The 17,138-nt window shown below is 36.8% G+C and overlaps 1 protein-coding gene across 4 annotated transcripts in view; it reads right to left on the bottom strand.

Annotated features, from left to right (window-relative positions):
- Positions 1 to 246: 246 nt before the first annotated feature.
- norpA (no receptor potential A) overlaps positions 247 to 17,138 on the bottom strand; it is a 140,647-nt gene continuing 123,755 nt past the window's right edge. For all 4 annotated transcript variants that reach the window (XM_071585967.1, XM_071585965.1, XM_071585966.1 and 1 more), the window contains exons 17-23: positions 16,489 to 16,653; positions 15,547 to 15,751; positions 14,475 to 14,723; positions 11,497 to 11,674; positions 8,752 to 8,955; positions 5,722 to 5,968; positions 247 to 2,922 (exon numbers count right to left, since the gene is read on the bottom strand). In XM_071585967.1, coding sequence (XP_071442068.1) covers positions 2,854 to 2,922; positions 5,722 to 5,968; positions 8,752 to 8,955; positions 11,497 to 11,674; positions 14,475 to 14,723; positions 15,547 to 15,751; positions 16,489 to 16,653 — 1,317 coding nt within the window. In that variant the 3' untranslated portion in view covers positions 247 to 2,853. The remainder of the gene's footprint in view (positions 2,923 to 5,721; positions 5,969 to 8,751; positions 8,956 to 11,496; positions 11,675 to 14,474; positions 14,724 to 15,546; positions 15,752 to 16,488; positions 16,654 to 17,138) is intronic.

Here is a 17,138-nt window from a genome sequence, read left to right as displayed (position 1 = left end):
TAAGTGGGCTGATAGTAGTTGCTGGAGTGCCATCAGTGGTTCTCAAATGATTTTTCTCAGATCTTTTTGTGTAACATTTCCCAAAATGCATCAGAACTTAAGCTGACTCATATGCCATTTCATTAAAATGTTGAAAATATGAATGCCAATTGGTGGGGTAGTATTCAATGAAAATGATGCATCACTCCAGGTAGAACTAATAACAGCAAGCATTCTGTAAGATAATAAATAATCACATTGCTGATATAAAGAATAAGGAATTTATTGAGGTGTCACTATTTAAAAATACAATTTTTAGGAATTACATGAAATAATATGTGAAGAACTGGCCTCCTCCAAAATATCAGCTTAACTCGACATGACTAGTGGTCGGTATTCTGAAATTCGATGATCACAGCATAGTTAATCCTAAGCAAATGAGGATGATTAATTTAGGTGTTCTCATGTGTATAAAATTCCATTTAAACAGCAAGGCTGATTTGAATGATTCTTAGAAAATTTTAATCTTAGCAATGTTTTCAAAAACTGCATATTACTAAATGAAGTAATTCTTCTAATTGACACATAGCTGGTTCATAATGTAATCTTTGCAATAACACGAAGATGTCCATCAAAACATCTTATTTCATCTAATATTTGGTTAACTTTGGATATGCTGCGCTGTTAACAAGACACTGACAAATTAATGTTGAGTCCTTTACAGAGAGAGGTAGGTGTTAAAATACATCATATTTTTGGTTTGGATTAGAATAATTCATGCACATTTAGACTATAGCAGTGTTCACTAGAGTTTAAACAAACAGCTCCAGGGATGATGAAATCAAGACAGACAGAACAACAGTTGATGTAACACTTGTCACCACAACACAATAATGCTATTGGCTCAGACTCTGGGCACTAGACGCAACTAACCAGGGAGCTAATTTTGATTTGATGCTTCCCGGCAGCCGATTCCTGCCAATGTATAACTCTTTCAAAATTAAATTTCTGTCCTTGACTCAAAAGATAATTCAAAGAGAATTGCTGAGTATTTCAGACTCAATAAAAGAATGAGAAAGCCAGGATTCCAAGATTTGGACATGAGACAAATCTGGTAAATAAACCTTCACATGATTTCGGCAGCATCAGCTTTATTCAATAGGGAAATACAATTAGGGCCATTCATTTATCATGGAGAACACTCATAAAAATGTACTTGATGGAGACTGATTGAGAATTATTTGAACCTTTGACATAAATTTTCTTTTGATAAGCATGAGGGAATAATCAAATAAGAACAATATAACTGACAATTTTAGATGACAATAAAAACCAACATGATTGGGTGATTTGTACCTATGGTGGGGATTTTGACATCAAAGTACTACCTTTGGAAATGATGCTGGTTTTGGGGGCAGAAAGCAGCACTGGTAGAGAGAGAGAGAGAGAGAGAGGCCATTGGACAGGAGGAGATTTGACTCGGGGAAGTGACGCTTTGCGAGGACAGATCTAAAGTGGGGACAATGGGGATGAGTGGGATGCTCTGCCACTCAGGGGGGTCCTTGGGAGGAAGGGGGATGAGAAGAGGGCCAAGGGGGCAGTACACCAGACTTCTTCCGAGGTACACCAAACGTCTCCACCACTGTCTATCATGGACAGGTCGCAAAATGGCTTGTCTGTCAAAAACTGAGCTCAATAAGCATCAAGTGAGATCTCCAAAAAATCCCTTCAAAGTAATGGACAAATCCCAAAAAAGAGATTGCAATCTCATTGACGTTGAATTGGAAGAAATTACACTCCACCCGAACCATTGCCAAACATTAAATAACAACTACCAAACAAACAGTTTGGCATTAAAGAAGATATTAAATAGTCAAGAAATACATGATTTTCACAGAAAATGACTGAAAACAACGAGAGAACTTTACACAAAAAAAAAAGAATATGACTGGAAGCACTAGGGCATGTATCTTTCCACATTCCAACAACTATACATAAAATTAGATTTCATTCGCATAACAAATTCTTAAAACAACATTCTCAACAAGTAGGTATATTTGGAAATTTCAGGGTAGAAGCACTGTAAACGACCATTTCAATCATTCTCTCACACATTTGATTAGAACTCTTAATTCCACCAAAATTAATCTTCAGCAAGCAATTTGATTTAACAATATCAAAATGGAACAAATGTTTTGAATATTATCTTTAAAGACTCTTTCACCCTTCCCCAATAGAAAAATCTCACACACACATTATGGCAATTCAAAACGATGAAAAATAAGCAACAAGTGACTACTTCATTCATTACCTACTTAAACTGTAGGAGATGTTATGCTTCTTTTAAATTTTTTGGTCCTTAGCATCACTGACTGATGTATTAATACATATATTCTATGCATCGATGTTCCCTCACAGTTTAAAGAGGATGGCTCGGAATCAATCCCAGAATAAGAATGAATAATGGCATTTCTAATGATATCGGCACAATCGTACCATCGCTTTATCAATCATTAAAGGGCACAAACAAGGAACTTACTGAGTTTTCACGGAGCAATTCCAGCTCACTAATGACGGCGAATCTGAATAAAATGATGTGGGTGACTTTAAATATTAGCTTTGGTAAAAATGACTCGGGTCTCCACTGCAAAATGGTGCAGCATGATGCATGGATAATCATGGACCAAATTTCGGTAGTGCCCTGAAACATGCTCCAAGGCAACAGGATAAATAAAAACTTCCCTTCACTCACCAATTGACTCAGTGGAACAGAACAAACATGAAATGAGACTAGGATGTTTTTCCATAATACTGATTTGAGAGATGATAAACTAAATAAATGTCCTTCTCATTTCTTCATGTGGAAGTTCATCTTCAGACAAAGAACTCAGTTTTCGATGAAAGTTCATATTCGATTTCTTCATTCTTGTACATTTCTATGAGCTGCAAGGCAAGAGAGGCAGATTAAAAAAGCTTTATATTAAAAAGCCATCTCTTTGCAAGCTTATACCTATGACACTATGAAGCGATTAGAGCATACAAGTAGTCATTTTAAAAAAACCAACTGGCCATTTTTGTGCAATTATTTAGGTAGAGATGGACAGCTCTGAAGCAAGGGAAATCAAATTTGCACTCTGCTCTTGAATTCAGAATAAATGAAATAATTTTTTTCCATTTGTGACTTTTACGACAAATAAATTTTATTTTCAAATCAATATGTTTTTATCAATTCAAAAACTCTTAAAAACATTTCATGGATGAATTCTGGAATTCATAAACATGGCCTCACCATCCAGTGGCATGCAATAATATCCTAGCATTTCATGCGGCAATGTTAACACAGCATCAAATGACAATGCGTAACATTTTAACAGCTTCTGATGCATCTGCTACTTCCAGGATTCATCAGGAATATTTTTTCCGAGTACCTACTTCATCTTTTGATTTCACTCATCCGGTTGAGTCATCTCAATGCACCTTGGTGGAATACGTGGCAACAAAATTGTTCCAAATCCTAATTGGACATTCACAACTCGAATTCAGCTATTTAGATAATATTTAAAATGGACATCTACACATTACCTGCTGCACATGAGGCATGTTCAAAAGAAGATAACTTTTTTAAAACTAAACCAACCACAAAAGGGCATCGGGCATTCTGTAGCCATTGAGTGCACCTAGCAAAGGACTATGTTTGGCTGGCAGCGGACTATCATTCCACTCTGAGAATTGGACTTAAAGTGAACTTGCTACGATAGGCTGACAATCAGATTAATAACAAAGTGGTAATGAGAGCTCTTTTAGAACAAAAATCCATTAAAAATTTTGCTGAAAACTTTGCAGAGTCATTTAAATGCTTTCATTTGCCAGGTCAAGCACACAGGAAGGACTCCAAATGTACGATTCAGTGCAATGAAGGGTTAAACCATTTCAAAGATGACAGCATGTCATATCCCAGCCCTAGATGTCCCTCCACATCAATGGATGATAACCATGCTAAGAAAATTATGGCTCAGATACTTGGAAATCATCAGGGAAGTTCATCATCCCAGGAGATGTGGATTGAAGACTAATGCTCAAGTTGAAATGACAAAAATGATAGTTTATTGTCAAACCAAAAAAAAAGCTCATTTCTTTTCAATAGCACACCAACTATCAGATAGGGTATTCCACAGCTGTTGAATTTTACCAAGAGAGGATGCTAAGAAAACATTATTTCAAAAGTATGATCTTGTTCCATCACTAAAGCATGTCTGCAAGAAGCACCGCCATGCTGGAGTGCAGGCAATAGTTCTAGTTCTTGAGCTTTTGAGTTGGGTAATTGTTTAGCAGCTAAGGACAACATGAAGTAGGAACAATAGAATCTTCAGAATCTTGGAGAACTAAGAAAAATCATTTTGAGAGAGGGATGAGTTATGGCTAAGGTGAGCGAGGGTCTAGCCACATTGAAACAGGTTCTCATTAGATCATTGAAAATAACTAACATTGTTGCTCTTCTCCCTGTCTAGTATAGTATATGCGGCAGGCAATTGGAACATATACATTTAGTCACAATTGGCCGAGCTGTCTAGTTCCCACGGCTCCTGTCAAAGGCCACCCAGCAATCTTATCTATTTATGGTCTAGGTTCCATGAACTCTGGATGAAAAACCATTACATATACTACAGATAACTATCACTCAAACTAAATGATTAATTGACTATGTCTAACTGACAAATTACTTTTTTGTGACTCAAACATGTCATTGAAATTATTCTGACGTCTATATATGCTCCAAATGACTTATGCAGAACTTCAACATATTCACATTATTTATTGCTCTGAACTATTCAATTATGAAACAAATATTGCAGCATTGATAGCTCACCTTTTAATTTATTCTACGTAATCAAGGAGATTAAAAGCATGTGAACTGGGGTTGCCTCATTTTGAATCCAATTTTTTAATCAATGTGGGGTTTCATCCAAGCATACAATCCAACATCTATTCCTCATTCATAATGATATGCCCTTGGATGAAAGGGAGGCTCTAGACCAATTGGTGGACAGTGTTCAATGTAGAATACTAATGTTAACTAGTCTACTGTATAAGTATAGCACACTGCTAGTAAAACTGAGCTCACTTACATTTTGTAGCACCATCTAATCAACACATGACCAGGCATCCCACACAACAGTAAACCCTTCTTCAATTCTGCATACATTCTACCTCCCTTCATTCTGTCCAAAATTCCAATCATTTCCCTCACCCTACCTGACTAGCCTAACATTCAAAATGCTCTGCATCCACCTTTCTTGCCATCACCCGGTAGGATTGTAGAATATAAAAATCCAATAAATTATTTGGAAAAAATTTCCTTAGCTGAATGTCTTGGGCATTAGGAGTCATTTTTATTTTTGCTCTAAATTTACGACCAACTATCATATCATTTTTGTACATAATGATAAAAAAACTAGTCTTTAACACTGATGATCTCCTTATAAATATGTCAGAGCCTGCCGCAACAATCATACCACGGGAATGGTAACAAAATGTATTGGAAAAATTGTTTAATTTTTAGTGTTAGCTGAAATGGCCTTTTTCTTGGGTAATAAAAACTAAGATAGTGTAACAAGTAAATATTAATGATCAATCAATGGAACAGGTCACGGCTTCGAATTTCCTTGCATGCAATTGCTAGTTGGCAAAGCAATGTTGGCCTTCCACCAGACCACTTGGGAGAGTGGCTGGCTGGCAACTTACGCTCTGGATGTCCTTGGTGAGCTGCTCCATTTCCTTTTCGTGCTTCTTCTTCAGCTTCTCCTTCTCCTTGCCCTGCTTCATTGTCGCCATCTTGCGCTCATCCATGAACTTCTTGGTGTTGTTCTGCTTTTTCTCACGAAGCCTTCGGTCCTTCTCCGCCTTGGTCTTCAGAGTCTTGTCATTCGCCACCTCTTTGCTCGTTTCCACTGAAATCTTGGCTTGCCTCGTGTTCATCTCTTTTATCTCCCTGCAAGCAACAATTATTGCAATAAGGTTTGATAATCAGGTGCCTCACCATAGTGCATACTCACAAAGGCCATTTATCATTGATATCTGTTGTAAATTCTAAATCTCTCTTCCATGGAAAATGGAAGAATAAAAATATGGAATGGATGTTACTCATCATATAAAATATACATTAATTGAGGATACGCATGACTTTTATTCTGAAAATCTTTCTCCATTGATGAAAATTCAAAATGGGCCACCATTTTCAGGTGTCCTGGGGGCCCATGTATTTATTATTTATTTGCGGAATTATTAGTAAAGATGTGTACCAGGATGAGTTCACTGGCAGTCAAAGTTTAAGGGGGTTGGCAAATTCAAGAGAGCATTGAAATGAGAGCACCATCTACAAACTGCTGACAACCACCTTCAAAAGCAACTCTTGGAGTAGTGATACATGGTTATTTGGGTAGGCAAATGACAGCTGAGGTTATTTGCACCATTAGAGAAGGATGGGAAAGGAGGAAGGGTGGAGAGAAACCAGGCATTGAAATTAGCCTACTCTGTCAAAAAAAGACTTCAAGGGTTCAAACAGTTTTACGCCCCATCTGACAAACGGTGTACTCATTCAAAGTTCTCTCCACAAAGCACCTCAATTAGGGACCGAGATACCGTTGAAAAATATCTACTGTCTATGACATTTGAACCCAGAACCTCGGAGAGGGGAGCCAGTACGTTAGCCACTGCAACATACTGTTCCCGCACCTCTTGGATTGAGGTGCTTGGGAAGAGGGGTGGTTACCAGAGATCCTACTGTGCATAATGTTTGACTTGGTGCACCACAACTATTAATCTGAACTCTTTCAATGCTAAAACAAATGAGATGGATGAATTACCAACTCATAAGCAGATATCCTTCATTCTCTTGCTTTGAGTCATCCCAGCTCCTTTGACATGAGTATACATATTTGAAAATAAATATTGGCAGGACACAACTGGAGAATATCCTGAAGGATATATAGCTCCTATTTTTAGAAGCTATTATTGCTGCCCAGGGACAAAGAACCTCCAAAACATTTAGCTAATTTTTTTTTTATCATCTACTCTGATAGCAAGAAATTAAGGAAGAGATTGAAAATTAAGACAGTGACCGGTATAGTCATTGTATGTTATGTTAGGTCTAAGCACCAGTGACAATTAATACATAGAAAGATTATTCTTAAGATTTATTAAAAATGACATTTGAAACTGTAATTTTCTCACATACGGATGAATATAGCATAGAAATGTCATGATGAGACAGTACTAATAGAATTGTCATTTGTCACAGAGAGATAGGCAGACCTTTTTCAGAAACTAGAGGAACAGGCTTTTAATGTGTTTACGACTGGGCTTTCCAGGCATTCTTTACCATTTTCATAATGATGTACTTTATTTTCCAATACAAATGAATTGACATCACAGTATATATTATAAAGATACTTGAATGACTGTGATCTGATGACAGATTTTTCACTTAATATATTGACCCTTGTAATTATGTCATGTTTTCACATTCTCACGATTAAAATCCTATTTGATGCAAAAAACTGACCACAGTCATTTTATTTACGTTCATTAAAAATAATATTCTACCAAGCATTCAATTGTCAAATGGATAATTAGTCATGTGATGCGCAGTGCAAATGTAACTGCAACATAACAATTATCTCTATAATCTCATAAGAAATGACGTCATGAGTTTCTCTTGTTGTAGGTTGATTAAGTAACTGATAAAATAATTTACACCATTCCATTGAATTGGATTCAAAAACCAATATTTCTGATGAGTGGTATTGATTAAGATTACAAGGAGAGGCATATTAATAAATAGATTAACCCATGTGTGCTGATGCTGTTCAATATAAACCATTGTTAATTTGAAAATCATTCCAGGTAAATGCCCATACCCCACACAATGGACGATTTTGGGGTTGTAGTACCTTGGCACACTGAGGTCACTCAGGCTTGAATACATGAGGTTCTTACTTAAACATGTGTGCATCCTAAATGGCAGATTAAGAAACTTAATTATCTAATTTTAAGAAGTTCCAAGACTTTGGGAATTTAGCAATATGTATTCAATACTGGTACAAATCAGTAGGAAAATTATTTAAAAGATTGCATTAGTTAATATATAACAGTGGTTAGCCCTAAAATCATTATTTATTATTTTAATCATAAATATTTTTAAAACGTCATTTAATTATTGAAAAAAACAAGTTTTTTTTGGCCATCAATAATCAACAAACCATGGTAACTTTAAAATAAGAAACACACCAATAATCACAAAACATATTTGAGTCAAGGTGCCATTCTCACCTTTACAGTGGGAAATTTGAAATTACTTGATTTGCAACACTTACAGGTATATCACCCAATATAATGTGACAAAGTATATGCATTGATAAAAATGTAAATATTAAAATAAGCACTTGAGTGAAAACCACTGGGATTCCTTCATTATTTAAAATATAATTTGTTCACTTAAGATACCAGCCTCAACTATGAGGTTACACACTAAACATACTTTTTTAAGAAAACATTACGGGATAACTGGCATTAGAAGCACAGTGCTACAACTTCCAGCGGCAAAACTCTTCATTGATACTTGGGCGAAGGCTTTAGAATATCTGGGGTCAATCGGCTTGAGAGAAAGACCCACTTCATTTAAATACACTTTCAATCAATATTATGGATTCTACACCTTTCCCTCCAATTCCCCGAGCACCACCGCATGCTTTCACCTTAATGGTGCTCACTAACCTTTGGTGCTTGTCCTCAACTTGCTTCACCTGGGCCGCCTGCGCCTGCTCCATCACCGTCTTGAGGAGGTCCTGCTGGTTGGTCAGCTGCGTCCTCAGCGCCTCCCACTCCTCCTTCCTCTGCCGCTCCACCATCTCTGACCACTGGGCAGTCTGCTCACCCACCAGCTTCTTCACGGCCGGGTCGTTCATCAACTCATTTTTGCTGTTTCAAGGGAGGGGCAAAGAAGACTCTCTCACTACAGTGAAGAAGGCAGAAACCAGGGAGGCACCAAAACTGAGGGAAGTGGAAATTCCCTTTTCCCTATATCTATACTATGGTGATTATCAAGATGCCTATTTAGAAGGGACTCGACATTTTTTGAGCTTGAACAATCATCACACAATTTTTACATCATGGCTTCAATTAATCCTGAAATTTATGTTTAACCCTCTTAGTGCAGCGGGCCGATATATTGGCTTATGTATCCCTGGCAAAAAGTGCGGCGGGCCGATATATCGGCTCTTGCGAAGGCTATTGTTTAAATTGCTGTTACTTATGGTTTTTTCTTTAATGATTTATGGTTTTTGTGCTAACGATAGGGTGAATTCCATAAAATTATATAACACATTTTTTAATTTTTTATTAGCAATTTTAAATGCTTTTCAAAAAGTATAATTCTTACTATAATTTTACGTTCAGTTTTGTACATGTCAGGAACCTCAGCCTAATTGCCTGCTTGTTTTTTTTTTCTGAGTGGTTCTTCCACTATGAAAAGCCACTGAAAGGCTACTAATCTGTTTTCATCAGTAATCTCTTGAATGTGTTATGGTGTGGTGGTGTTGATATATTCAGACTTTGTTGATACGATGGAAATGAGAGCACTGCTTTGTAATCATTTTGGTTTCTCTTGCAGTCCATCCCATCTAATCATTTGCGCCCTGTGTATTGGATTACATTGTCAGCAGTTCTCTGTGAGTTAGAACTTTGTTTTTTTCTGCCTTTAGATTGTAAGCAAATTGCCGCAGTCTCAAGGAAAGGGGAAAAGTCCCAATTTGACTCAGTGAGATTAGCCTTTTCAACAAAATCGAACTATACAGAGGCTGACAAAAAAATTTGCAATTCACCGGTTTTTCTTTATTTATTTATAATTTTTTCTACATGTCTTTTTGATTCTTTCTTATATTTAAATATGGTAGTTTTTTTGAAAAATGTATAAAAAAATATTAGTATTGTGTCTAAAAATCGAAATATTATTGCTAAAAAAATATTCTTCAAATTTATAATACTGTAATAATTACATTTATTTTTCAGATGATGTAAATGTTTTTCATCATTATTAACTACAATATTTTATTTTAAAATAAAAAAACTGCATATGGATATATAAACAAATAACTTCATAATGATTTTTTTCCTAAGGTGATACATTTTCTTAAATTACCCTTCGCACTTCTTACTAGTACCCCTGGAATCCCCACCTCACTAAGAGGGTTAAGAACTGCATTTTACCAACAAAGGTCATGATACCACAACCCTTGTATTATTGATGAACAACAATTTCTAGAACTTAGGCTCACAACGAGGGTTTACACATCTAAGGTCGACCTTTGTCTTTAATTGCCATGAATTACTGCTGACAAAAGCAAAGGCAACCTCAGATATGCCACTCTCAGTATGATAGGAGGAGTGAATGCTTACATGTACCTGTGATAAATACGAGGGTATTACTTTGAAAGGTTCTCGGAACCATCACCAGATATCAGTGCTAGTGCAACGAGTGTCCGGCATAGTTATATGTAATCCTTTGTAAGTATATATTTAACGCATCAGTGCTCTGGGAAGAGATCTGTGGTGCTGATGCCTCTCTGCTGTTGTGCCCCTGTAGTGATTTGCGAAGATTTCAACAGACAGCAGCAGGTATTTTGCAGGCCTGAAGGAAACTAATTTTCGAAATGGGACCGAGATATTAGAACAATGCTGGACCAAGTGCATTAGTGTACAGGGAGACTACATTGAAAAATAAAAAAAGTTTCAATGAGTTAAGTCATTTATTTCTATGTCACTCCGAGAACTTTTCAAATAACCCTCATCTTCACAGCACCTTTGGCTCATGAGTTAAATTATGGGACATCATTATACAGTTAGTGGGTTGCGGTAGCCCAGTGGGTAGAGCGTTGGGCTGCTGACCAGAGGGTCCCGGGTTCGATTCCCGGGCAAGGCACTCTGGGCACCTGCAGCTCCACCCAAGCTAAAGTGATTTTTCGGGTACCAGGTCTTCCTGGGAAACCATAACCGGCACAGGGAAAGAAATTGGCCCCCCTACCCTGATGTGTGAATTTTCATACGCCGTATAGGGCTTGGTACTGGGTGATCTCTACCATCACCTACTAAACCGACCTTCGGGTTGATTACTGTGTTTATGGTTTTTTATTATACAGTTGTATCAAGCTCAGGGGTAACCACACACAGCGAAATATGAGTCGCATGAAACCTTAGGACCAATCAAAACATCTCTAATGCCCGATTTCCTGTCAGAAAAGTGACAACAGAGGGAGGAGGTATCTCCAAAAGGTGATTTTTGGTGACATGGGGAGGGGTGCTTGTAATAAATCACAATAATGAAGAGTGACATCATTTATAGCCTTCGCTCACAATGCCATCAGCTCCAGATGTGAAAGATTCCAAGCAGTCAAAGTATGCTACACAAATAGGAATGGCGGTGCATATGCCTAGAGGAGGAGCAAAGTATCGCTGATTACATACTTCTTCCCCTTGACAAGCTTCTCAATGGCAATGCACTGATTCTTCTGGATAGTGAGCCTCTCCTTCTGGTGCCGCTTCCTCATTGTCTCCAGCTCCTTCTGCTGCTTCTTGGTGGCCTTGCCAAAATTCTTGTCGTTCCTCAACGTCTCCACCGTCAGGTCCTCTAGTTTAAATGCCTCTGCAAGAACAAGAGAATTTCATCCCATCAATTCATGGGCAAGTCCATTACATGATTCTTGGATTTATGAAAATCCATCCATTTTTATTATTATTACATTCTATTCATTTTGATAAATGGTGCAACTGTATTATATGTCATCAATATAAATATAATTTAATTATATGAACATAAACTCTTGAATGTGATAAAGATTGTCACAAAGAATTGATTAGTTGGGTAGAGTGGGATAGCAAGTAACCAGGTATCTACCCTATTCTTGTAACTTTGGATACAGTCAAATTTCAACTGAGTAGGCAGATAGTTATATGTACAGTCATATGTTCACATTATCAAATATGTTGTAAATTTATGGCAATCTACAATAAGTTATATTTAGATTTGCTTTACCCCTTGTGTTGTTGTTATGTATGTGAGATCTTGATTGGTAAGTTTCTAGATCAACTTTCACACGAATCAGAGCCTTAAAAATATATATAAACTCAATGCAGCCATGATTCCATAACTAATAAAAAATAGCTTGCCGGAATTACGTGGTGGTATATTAGCAAGAGAACGAATAACTCTCATTTGTTGTAGCAAGATTTGTTTAACATGTGGGGAATGACCCCATAACTCAACACCATAATTCAAATGACATTAAAAGAAGGCATGGTTCAGTGTTAAACGATACTCATTGGAAATGAGTAAGTTGAGCTTTCTTAACATGTAAACAGCTTTACTCAGTTTATCATATATATGACTGATGTGGGTCTCCCATTGAAGTTTTGTATCAATATTAATTCCTAGTATTTTAGCAGTTTCAATTTCAGTTATTTTTGCTTTAAGACTGCACACAATATGCTGGTACTAATGCCGGTACTCGTAATAAACTTTTTTTATTAGTTATGGGATCATGATTGCATTTAGTTTATACAAATTTTTAAGGCTCTGATTCATGTGAAAGTTAATCTAGAAACTTACCAATTAAGATCTAATATCTATAACAACTCCATAAGAGGCAAATCAAATCTAAATACTACTTATTGTAAATTGCCATCAACTTACAACATATTTGATAATGTGAACATACGACTGTACATATAACTATCTGCCTACTCAGTTGAAATTGGACTCTATCCAGAGTTTCAAGAATAGGGTATATACCTGGTTACTTGCTCATCCACTTTACTCATTTGATTAATTCTTTTGCAACAATCTTCATCATATTTAAGAACTTATGTTTATATATTAAGGAATATTTATATTGATGACATTTAATATGGTTGTATCATTTTCCAAAATAAATAAAGTATTAGTATCGTGATATCCTAAGGATTTACACAAAATATACAACTCTCAGGAGCCCCACACATGCACACATATTTATGTATAGATATAAATGTGTATGTGTGTATGCATTCGTACTTTAATGTTGCAAAAATGATGGACAGTAATAAATTCAAATATGAGGTCTTAAATGCCCAGAGGGGGCAGCATTGTAGCTAAGTGGGGAAAAAGGTTTGACAACCAGCCAGGGATTACTACTTTTAAATCCAAGTACCCTTCTACACCTTCCATTATTGCCTATGTAGGTTAACATTATGGGCGCAAGGACCTTGGGAGAAACTACAGTGAAGAGAAGGGAATAAATTCACATTTCCTTATTGCCATGACTCAATGAAACTCACTCGCTGAGGAGTTCAGTCGGTAATATTGTACCGTACCATTTTGTCCCAAATTTAAAGTAGCTCGGGTTTTTGAACAGTCATTCAAGGGAAAAATCTGTTGTAGCATAAGAATGCCAAGGGAAGTATGCAGATACTTTACTATGTGGAATAAAGGGCATTTCATGTAAAAAAAATTGCTACATTTCATAAATTAAAATGCGCTATTCAGCAAAATGTCTGTTGCCAATTTGAGATCCTGCGATGGATTCTCTGTGGCCATGCTAGCCACATCACCACATTTTAAGGGTTACAGAAGTAGTAGGGTGGAGATGTGTCAAGCAATAGAACCAGCAGAGGCTCATTCATCACTCCTAATAGGTGCCACAGAATTCAACTTCAAGCACCATGTCTGGTTTTAATTAATTTGGCATTTTCATTATTACCACAATGATAAATTTGAATACACAATTGTATGCAACAAGTCATAGCTTGTCGCTATTCAAAATTCATTGTGGGGGTAGTGTTCTGCGATTTGCGTTTTCTTTTTAATATGGCTCGAAAGTAGATGGGTTGCAATTTTCAACCCCTTGCAAGTGGCAAAAATAATAATATGGCTGGTAAGCTGATCTATCAAACCAACCTTTAACTGTTTATTTCTGGAGTCTCGTAGGAAACTCCATGTGCTGTCCTAACTCTATCAAAGAATAATTTATTAGAAGTATTGTTTGCATGGATTGGTATGCATAAGTATAGTATGTATTGTTTGCGTGCATGCTGTGTTAACTGTGTTTTAGTTAGTAATTGAACTAGGCAACTAATGTACTCTGTTACTGTATGTTGGTCCTAAGATGTAGTATGTATTAATTTTATTGTTATTTACGTATAACTTGCAAAATTTATCAGCAAATTTAACCTTGTAAATGTGTGATGAGGGGTTGGGTGATAGAAGAGGAGACTCCATAGTCTCAATCTCGCCCCAAAATAAAAAACAACCATCAATCTAAATATAACCTATGGGCTGAATGGTGTGGTTATTTAATTTTTATTTGTTTAAAGTACTTGAGCTTCATTGCTACTTTGCGCCTGAACTTTCACACTTGCACGCCGAGATCCGTCCGCCCCTTCTCGTCCATGAGGCTCACTCAACCCACCTTCCTTCTTCTCCTCCTTGGCACCAGCCTTGGCACCCGCCTTGGCATCCCCCTTCCCCTTCTTGGCACCATCGGCTCCTGCTGCTGCCGCACCTCCTCCACCTCCACCGCCCCCACCACCTCCACCCCCCTCGGCCAGGCCCTGAGTGCTGATGTCCGTCTCCTCAATGCCCATAGCCTTCATCTGCTGCGCACGCTTCTCCTGGGCCGAAAGGAATGCCCTGGGGTCCGACAGGGCGGCCATGAAATCTGTCAGCACACAACAGATGTTAAAATCACCATTCATTACTCATCATAAACACTTAAATGTACAATTACAACAATTTAAAATGCATTAAATGTACAGAGGATTGCCAAATCATTGCTAAATGAATCATGATAGAATCAATCAGAAGAAATGAAGGAACCATCCAGATATTGGAAGAATACGTTAAACATTAAAGTTGGGAGGGATTAACTATTGCAAATAGAGTGCTTAAGTTATTTAGATGACAGTGGAAATAATTGTTACAGAACTAAAAGAAGTATTGTGTCGCATAAAAAAGCATTTTCAAAGAGAAGGGTGATGATGACAGGGATCTTAAGTAAAGATGTAACAAAAAAATAAGTGAACCTTTTTATTTGGAGTGAATTTTTGCATCATTCTGAAACTTGGTCACTAAGTCGAGATGATGAGAGTGGACAGAAAGGAACGACAGGAAGGAAAGGAATTAACCAGCAAATTAGGAAGTACCACGTATAAAAAGACCAAAGGTTATTAAGAAAAATTCAAAAAGGAGACAGGAAAAGTGGATGCAGGAAATATTGAGAGGCAATAGTATGTTGAAGACTGAGATATCGATGAAGACTCCAAAATTGATACGCGCAACACAAATGGATGACATGAAAATAAGATGATTTGAAAACACAAAGTTAGCTAATGGGAAAACTACATGGACGGCAGCATTGCACCAACTGTTAAATTTGACAGTTGGTGAATCATCAAATATCAACTCCTTACGGTAACATCTTAATTATTTTGAGAACAACCCAAACTTTTACTCATTGTCATTCAATTCAGAGTTCCGCTCACCTTCAAAGCCATCAGGTACATAAATCTTCAATTCTATATTACAGAAAAGCATAGGAAGAGACATAGGGAAGTTGGCTTCAGTTCGGAGGGAGATGTGTCGATATCCCGCTTGCAAGCCATCAAGAGGCAGAATTCGTTGTCCAAGGAGCTTACCGCTTTCTTCATACACGCCAAACCTTAGCACAGCCAAGTCGGGCAAAACAACCTAAGTGGAAGAGGGATAAAACTTTTCAGTTTCATGAAAATAACGAACAAAAAAAATAGCATTTTGCTTTAATGAGGGCAAGACAAACCAATCACAGATGCAAATGACAACACGATTAAGGCCATGCCAAAAGAAATTTACACAGATAGAAAGACAGATCAAGTGAGAGCAACTAATTATCCCACAACAAAGCACTTAATCCTCTTCCATAATTGTTAAAATTTAGAAATTAACTTCTAATTATGACATGAAGCAAGAATGTGCTAAATGCATATCAACTAAAAAATTCTATGAATACCTTTGTGGTACAAACCCACCAATTGCACACCCAAATTAAACATGCCAATTCAAATTATGCGTTGAATCGAAAATTAATTAAAATTGACTATATCAATGGGCCAGAGAGATATTACCATAATAGCTTGATTAATCTTGACAACATGTTTTTGACAATTTCTCCCATATTTACTGAAATTTCTAAGAGATGTTAATGGTAGCTAATGAATTATAAATTTTATTAAAAGGCATGTTCCAGTAAAGAGACATAACTTCATTTGTAAAGTATTCTTGTCCAGGTCTGACAACCATCTAGTATGGTGACATTTATGGAATAGGGAGCAAGTACATTCAAGGATACAGATCATATGACAAAATTTTATCAACAGTAGAGCTCCTGCTCAGCTAAGGTATGAAAAATAACATCACTGCTCATTCATTCTCTAATAAAACAAACTAACCTTTCGGAATAGGAAGGGCTCCTCGTTGTACACTGGATTGAGGCCATTGGATGGAACCATTCTAGTTCGGAATTCTTTTCTGATGGTGTCAGTGGGTAACCCATACATATCCACTTCCACATATGTACCCACTTTCTTATCAGAAAGAAACTGCCCAGCAATAACCTGAGAGGAGATAGGACACTTTTAGATCAATATTTGAGCAAAACCCAACAAAAATATCAGGTTAGACTTGCAGCTAAAGAAGAAAGGGGTATCTAAAAATGCCAATTCATTCAAACTGCCATTCAAGTCCCACATGAAACATTCTGCATATTTTTAAGTTCCATTTTCTGATACAAATGATGTTTCTTATGGCAGTATTCATAGCTTTCCTCAGTGATTGACTTTCATACGGATCGCAATTATTTTTTTTTTCATTATTTGATTTAAAAACAGACAAGGTCATTCACATTGGACAAAAAAAACTAATATAAACAATTTTTAAAAATAGCACCACATAAACATAAGGTTCAATTCAAATGCAAGAGAATTCAGACATATATAAGGGAATGTAAGAAGCGAACGGCAACTACAGCCGTATGAATGTTATGGGAAGAATCAACCCCAGCCGTACTCTTACAAATGGGCAAAGTATATCGCGAGAGAAA

The sequence above is a fragment of the Hetaerina americana genome, unplaced genomic scaffold (assembly GCF_022747635.1).
Source record: "Hetaerina americana unplaced genomic scaffold, ioHetAmer1.1.p SCAF_2, whole genome shotgun sequence".
Taxonomy (NCBI): Eukaryota; Metazoa; Arthropoda; class Insecta; order Odonata; family Calopterygidae; genus Hetaerina; species Hetaerina americana.
Note: the sequence above shows the minus strand (reverse complement) of the source record. Positions and strands in the feature narration are given on the sequence as shown.